Source organism: Carassius carassius, chromosome 28 (assembly GCF_963082965.1).
Source record: "Carassius carassius chromosome 28, fCarCar2.1, whole genome shotgun sequence".
Taxonomy (NCBI): Eukaryota; Metazoa; Chordata; class Actinopteri; order Cypriniformes; family Cyprinidae; genus Carassius; species Carassius carassius.
The window spans coordinates 3,632,922-3,641,016 of NC_081782.1; the positions used below are offsets into that span (position 1 = coordinate 3,632,922).

At 37.3% G+C, this 8,095-nt stretch overlaps 1 protein-coding gene across 1 annotated transcript in view; it reads right to left on the reverse strand.

The window, feature by feature from the left end:
• The window catches only part of LOC132107718 (calsyntenin-2-like), a 53,112-nt gene extending 45,354 nt beyond the window's left edge, over positions 1–7,758 (reverse strand). Inside the window, exon 1 of the mRNA XM_059513875.1 lies at positions 7,526–7,758. Coding sequence (XP_059369858.1) covers positions 7,526–7,589 — 64 coding nt within the window. The 5' untranslated portion in view covers positions 7,590–7,758. The remainder of the gene's footprint in view (positions 1–7,525) is intronic.
• Between the last annotated feature and the right edge of the window lie 337 nt (positions 7,759–8,095).

The window sequence follows — 8,095 nt, forward strand, 5'->3', positions numbered from 1 at the left end:
AAATAGTTGTTTTTAATATAAAATAAAGAAAAAGACTATCAAATTTCTTGACATCTTTTTAACATGTTTCATCAACATTGAACCTGTTATTCACAGCATTAGAGCAGCAAGGAGTGGTTTTACAAAACAAAACAAGTGTATAACACCACATGTAAGCTTATATCATGTTTTTTTTTACTTTTGTTACTTTGGCCTAATCTTATGGTGTAATCCCATGTTATGAGTGAAACAGTGGAGTGGGGCGAGTAAACCAGTGGTTGTACCTCATTAACAGAAGCTTCTCAAACCTTTTGTCAGAAAGTCTATTTCTTCTAGGAGTGAGCACCAAACCTCCCAGACTGAAAAGCCGCTCCACAGGACGACTTGATGGGGTTGGAGTGTTATACTTCAAGAAAATGTTCTTTATGTTTGAAAACTGATGCAGAATCTGAAGGTCATATGCTGACCTCAGGTAGTCCATGACTTCATTTTCTGCAGAATAGGTCTCCTCTGGCTCTGCCTCAAAAGTGATAAAGTCCATCTCACCTTGGCTGGCAGATGTGGTGGGCACACTAGCAGGGCTCTGTGCTGCAAGAGCAGTTGTACGGCGGCACTCTGCTGTCAGAAGCTCTTTTACTCGCTCTCTCCTACCTGCATCTCTCAGCCATCCGAGTTTGAATTTTGGACAACTGACTGCTGCGAGAAGGGCATCTTTGTCGTCCAGCACACCGCCAAAACGAGTCTGGATAGCCTGAAAAATATAATTGATATGTTAATGCATACAAGGCCTACTATTTATTATGTCATTGAATTAATTACAAATCATGCCTAATGTGGGATCAATATTATGGATTTAATTTTGTTTTAGGTTACTTACTGACATTTGTATTTTTTATTTTATTTTATCTTCTTTTGCAATGATAATGTACATTCTGTTCCATGTTCATGACTAGTGTGATACAAGAAATTTTAACTAGTTTAAAAGAGGGGAACATACCTGCACTATGGCATCTGGAAGGCCTGCAGTCATACTGGATAGGGCATCTTTCACATCCAGGGTCTTCTGCATCAGAACTTCAAGTGTGGGCAGTAAAGTCCCATAAGGACAGCTTTCTTTTGCTGACTTCCTCCACTGTTTCTGATGCAAGGGTAGATCTACTTGATTTGGTCCAAAGAGCTGAGCATTTTGCTGTGCTGCTCCTATACACAGCCTTGCTCTCTGCATTGGAAGTTAAATATTTATCTACATCATTTGTGGAAATTAGGTTGATGGTGTGTGAAGCACACCTGTGGTGTGAGGGAAAAGATAGCTGGCATTCACTTTCATCTTCAGCTGAGAGGATTTCTGACATATCTAAAAAAGTGACATCATCATTTGTGGGGGTGGACTCTCCCTCCTCCGTCTCATCATCGGACTCTGTGACAGGCTGATAAACATTAAACGCCTTGACAAAGTTTGATCCATTATCAGTCACTGTTGCAACGACTTTGTGTAGTAATCCATACGAAGAGTGAATGTTTTCGATTTCTGCACCAATAACATCATACGTGTGTCTGCCGCAAATTCTCCTACATGCCAATGCAGCCTTGTTGCGCTCTAATGTGGATCTACTGATCCAGTGGAGCGTTACTCCCATATAACTTCTGTTGTTAGCAGTCCAAATATCCGCGGTAGTTGACACAAAGTCGACCTCATTCAGCGCGGCCTTCAGATTTCTCTCCATCACTGCATACTCCTCCATGTAAGAAGAAAAAGCTGTTCTGTGAGGCAGCGCGGCATTGACAGTAGTAGGGATCTTGTTTATTATGGCACGAAACGAGGGCGAGTCAACCGTATTTAATGGCAGCATTTCCTCCACAACAAACTGCCCGACTAACTTCTTCAACTCCCCCACTTACGGGTTTTGCACCGAAGTCCAGCTTTTGTTGTTTGGGTGGTCGGGGACCTCCTGCGCTCTGCTTCGCATCACCTGGTGTGACTTGCTCTATAAGTTTGACGGTGCAGTGCTGCGACTCCAAATGTTTTTTCAAATTCGACGTAGTGTTTCTGTAGCTAGATAGCAATTTGTCGCCGCCAGCACAGAGTGTACAACGGACCTTAATGTTGTCATCTTTAGCTGACACAAACTCAAAATAGTGACTGTATTTCCATCTAGAAAATGCGCATCTCTCGCCACCCTCCATTGTTTACGTTTGTGTCGCTGCGTGATACCTACACGTGACATGAACCTCATGCATGCTGAAAACGTGACTTGTCGCATACGTGACTTCACTCCCCGAGATGCACGAAGATATATATTTTTATTAAGGAAAATGACAAAAATAGTAACGCACAGTGCTTGGTTAAGTAACTTTAATCTGATTACTGGTTTGGAAATAGTAACGCGTTAGATTACTCGTTACTGAAAAAAGTGGTCAGATTAGAGTAACACGTTACTATGTAATGCGTTACTGGCATCACTGATCGACACCCAGATCTAAAAGCTATAATGGTGGACCCTGATATATGATATAGCCGGTTGCTAACTGTGGTCAGTGACCTAAAAGTGATTTTCTGATGGAAAGTTGAGAATCTGCTTCAGTGTCTTTTATTTCTACAACATAAAGGCCTGTTTTATGAGACACGGCATTAACAGCATATGAGTGTTTCTTCAGCATGAATCCAGTTAGCATTAGTACTAACACGGCTCACAGCTCCACTCCTAACCACAGCACTCATGATTATCAACATTTTCCACAGCAGCAGGGCAGTGGGCATTGAAGGAGCGTGACTGCACCCCTGCAGCTTTATTGTGCCAGTGATACAGATGGGAGCTCAGAGCCAGAATGGCTCCTTTACAGTCTTGTGCATTTAGAGCCAAAATGGTTCCTTTCATCACTGTTATGGAGGGAAATGAGCCCAGAGCACAGGGAGAATGACAGAACTAGGTTACAGGAATTTAATAAATAACATATAATGGTATAAAAATGATTGTTGTTTTCATCTATGCAGATATGATTGAGGTCATGTGACAGTTTCATTCAGCGTAAGAATTGTTTTTGTGTTATATGTAAGAGAAGGAATGAGGATGTAGTATACTTTGCTAGATGCTGTCAACAATAACAGGGTTTCTGCAGGTTTTACAGAATGAAGGTAAATTTAAGACTTCTCAATGGACTTTTTAAGTCAAAGTGGAGGAATAAATTCAAGGGAACATATTTATTTATTTATTTGTTCACTTTTTAATGCCATGCCAGCATCAAGGTTATTTTCATGGCGATCTCAGAATAAATTACATAATGTATACAATTAACAAAAAAAATTCTAAAACACATTCAGGTGATACATTTTTAAATAAATCAGAATCAATCTTTTGTTCGTTATCTGGCTCATCTGTTCATCTTCAGTTCTCTCTTCACAGCAGTTCAGTCAGTGTACTGTTTGAGTACATGAATTACTCCGGGCAGGGGCGCTGGACTGGGGGTAAAACCAGTACTGATTACCAGGGCCCCAAAGGAAGAGAGGGCCCTTGAAAAGTTTGGAATATATATTTTCAAGGGGAGGGGGGCCCATTATGCCTATGCATAGGGCCCGGGATCTTGTGCAGCGCCCCTGACTCCGGGATATTGGTTTGTTTGAACTCAGAGGGAGTGTCAGCCACATTAAAAAAGTTAACAGCTTAAGTCATTTGTGGATTAATGCGTATTGGAGATGTGAACCGTTTCAGATGATTCAGTTCGATTTAGTGAACTGGTTCAAGAAGATCCGGTTACATCGAGTGATTTGTTCACGAACCGGATATCCCTACACTGCAGAGTTTTGAACTCTCTCACACAACAGACCCGGAAGAGAAGACAATGCTGAATAAAGTCGTAGTTTTTGCTATTTTTGGACCAAAATGTATTTTCGATGCTTCAACAAATTCTATCTGACCCTCTGATGTCACATGGACTACTTTGATGATGTTTTTCTTACCTTTCTGAAGGTAAACAATGAGTCCGCACACCAGAAATGCACCTTAGCAATTTTAATGGTTGCTTACCTTTCTGGGCATGGACAGTATACCGTACACACAGTTTCAATGGAGGGACTGAGAGCTCTCGGACTAAATCTAAAATATCTTAAACTGTGTTCAGAAGATAAACGGAGGTCTTATGGGTTTGGAACGACATGATGGTAATTTATTAATGACATAATTTTGATTTTTGGGTGAACTAACCCTTTAAGCCTTTGAATACTTATTCCCAACCACTAGACTATGGAAATATTTTATTGTACCTGCAAGTTGTGTTTTCTTTAGTATTTTTGCCTTTTTTCATTAAAAATGTCTAAAGATTCTGAAATCAAGATGAAATCACTTGAAAAGCATAGTATAAGAAGGCTTGTTTGCAGAGAAACTGATCAGAAAACAAAATGAAGTGAATATGTGATTAAAGCAAGAACACATCAGACTAATCAAAACAAATAAAAAATAGACTCCGCAAAATCAACTTAGTTTGAAGGGATCATTTTTTTGTACCTCACTGGCAGATATTTGTAAATGCTTTAAGCATAATTTTGTTCGGTTTTGCAGAAAACAAGACTTTATGTCTTCATTTTCAATCTTAAGTAACTGAATCTTACTGTAGGGATGATTTTTTCAGTGCAGGAAACATTCAATGCCATCACCCACAAAAACCCTGAATAAAGTTGTGAGATTTCCAGATCCATTTCAAAAGCATAATCCACATTTATTAATAATAAAATGCAATGATACCATGATAACACTATAAAATATCACTGAATCAAACATTTAGACTTATAAGTACTTTTAAGACTGGCAACCTTTTGTTTTGACTTTATTTTGAGCATACATGAACACAGAGTTAAATGAGAAATGAGTAATGAACATATGGTGTGGGCCTCCCATGAGCAGCCAGACACACACACACACACACACACAGACAAACACATGCACACACACACATATTTGAGAGAGGAGGAACATGTAGCTTCTTTTGTGTGACGATGATGATGATGATGATGATAATGATGATAATGACACACTCACTCCACTAATGAATATATATGATACACTGTTAACAATCAATCAGAGGGCTGTCAGAACCCACACAGGTTCAGATGCTCGGCACATTAATCAAATGTATGTAGAACGCTGCCTCAGCGAAACCAAACCCAAGAGTCGACAAACCAAGAGCCTAACGAGGTCTGTTCAAGCATCCTGATTATAGTTCAAGCACTGCTATCTCCCAAAGAACAGGACAGAAGTGTAAAGGTGATGTGAGGCTGTTTTTCTGTAAAAAAAAAAAAAAAAACACTTTCTAAGATAGGGGATCAAGCACGAAACTCTGAAACCCTGTTGTAGATGTAAGGACTTTAGTATTTTGTACATTTCCTACCATAAATATATATCTTCTTTAAAATATATTTATTATTTTTTTTAGTAATTTGCATTGCTAAGAGCTTAAATTGGACAACTTTGAAGGTGATTTTCTCATTATTTATATTTTTTTGCACCCTCAGATTCCAGATTTTCAAATAGTTGTATCTCGGCCAAATCCTAACAAACTATACATCAATGGAAAGCTTATTTGTTCTGCTTTCAGATAACATATAAATCTAAATTTCGAAAAATTTACACTTAATTCTGTTTTGTGGTCCAGGGTCACATATATAATGTATTTTTATGCACACATCAGCACCCTAATAATTGCGGTTTGAGCTATATTTTTGTAATTATTTTTGCTATTCCATCCCTTTTCATTTCTTATTTCACCTTTAAATATCCATATGAGTGTTTAAAAGTCAATGTTACCTGTCAACATTGACCATGATTTGAAAATACTGTACAATAAACATGACGAATAGGCCCCAAAAAAGCATAGTAGCAAAATTTTGATTATAAAAATACCTAACAATACATTGTTTAAAATTAGTTTCCCTGATAGTTTAAATACTAAGGAATTTAGACATCAAAATATTATATATGACAGATGTATAATCAAGATTATTTTAACAGTGTGCTAAGGTAGTAGTTTTTTTTAATAAAGTTTAACTTTAAGTGAGCACTTGATGAGGCTCATTTAATTTAAATGTAAAAAAAGGTAGAAATGAGTGTGCCGTTATCATATATCACTAATATCAGCCTACATGATTGTGCATCCCTATTTAAAATCTATAGTTTCTGCCAGAAAACATATAAAAATATTGCACAAAAGAGAGATGTGTGCAGGATACACCGTATTCCATCAGACCTGAACCCTTGAACTTATAAGAAATATATTTTATTTGCTATATAAACAAAGAAGTCTGTAATATCATTGATTTGAAAACCCAAGGTCTGCATAGGTTCCTTTCTCTTCTTAATAATGCATTGCCTTTTGTTGCTTGGAAACATAACGCAATAGACTGAGAATTCAGCAGCTGCTCGCTGTGTGTGTCACAGCAACTGCACACACAAGGCAAAGGTGTCCACTACTAATACCAATCTATCCAGCATCTGCTGACACTGATACACTCATAACAGCTGGACACATTTGGTAGTGGTTTATTTAATGATTTCCAAATGTTTCTTATCATTCCAGGCTGAACTAACCACTTTGTGCAAAATACATTTTGATATAAACTTCTATCTTATGTGTCTGAAGAGGAGATGGAGGGAGGTTTGTCTATTCATGTAACAGGGACAAACAGCCCAAGAGTCTGCAGCTAGTGAAGTGAATCATGAAATACACAAACACAGGATGGATAAACACTGAAAATTGAAAGAGAAAGACAAGAACATGCGTCACCGGACAGTGCAGGACAACAATTTAAGACAAGAAAATGATGAGAACAGAGAGAGAAAAGCTGAGCACTGATAAATTATTGTAAGCTCAATATCTTCAGTCAGTTTTGTGAGCCAACACACTACCAAATTAGTATATTTTATGAGAGGGCTTTGTAGGAAACAAAGGTAATCATGTTGTCTAAAATTAAACCCATTTAAAGCTTGATTACTGTATTATTGTCATAATAAATAAACAGCAGGATTGCAGCTGCAAAGTACTGAATTTATGAAAACTAATCTAAAAACTAATGACTATGAAAACTATGAAAACTAATCTAAAAAAACAAAAAACGTTAGAATTATTCTGCACAATAAAAACGTATTTTTATATATATTTTTACACGTACACACACAAGACAGATACAAAACGAACCCCTACTTTCAAATGCAAACTCTCAAACTTTGATAAAGGCATCATATAAAATATAAATAAATATTGCATCCCAAAAACACACATACAGCATCATATGTAATTCTACATTTTGTTCAAGCATGTGATCAGTAAGTTATAGTGTTTCATAACAAAGACCGTCTACAAATCTGACATTCAGCCTTTATCTTAATACAACAATTAAAACTTATTTAAATGAGGGTACAATTTTGATCTGCGACTTTTCAAACCTCTCTGGAAACCAAAGGAAGAAATTCTTTGTCATGTTCAAAACGTTAAAGTGTCTCAGAAATGCATCATATTTTGTTTTTATGTGAAGACACGTTGATGTAGGATGCTGGCTTACCTCTGTGCGCGCGCACGCAGGACAGCCCGAGCGCGAGCAGCATCAGGATCAATATTTGTCTCATTGTAGTAAAACTCCTCTGGTCCTTCTGTCCTTCTTGATCTCTCTCTCACTTACACAACAAGAAAATTCAATTAGATGTTTAATAATACATCTAGATTAAACAGCAGACACAAGAAAAAGTCGCTGAAAGATTTCAGGTAAGGTGCGATGCTCAGTTGCGTGAAAGCGCTTGATACACTGAGGAGAGAGAGAGAGAGAGAGAGAGAGAGAGAGAGAGAGAGAGAGAGAGAGAGAGAGAGAGATTCCAAAAGACTATCAGACCATAGCTTCACGTGTCTGTGTCTTTATGTGGCAAATGAAAGGTTAACACCCGACATCCATCCATCCATCAGTTTTCTACAACGCTTATTGGTGGACACGGGCACCAAATAAACAGTTTGTTAAATATCAAAATATTTTTAACTCAGCTTGCAAAAAAAAAAAAAAATAATAATAATAATAAAATAAACAATAATAATAATAATAATAATAATAATAATAATAATAATAATAATAATAATAAAATAA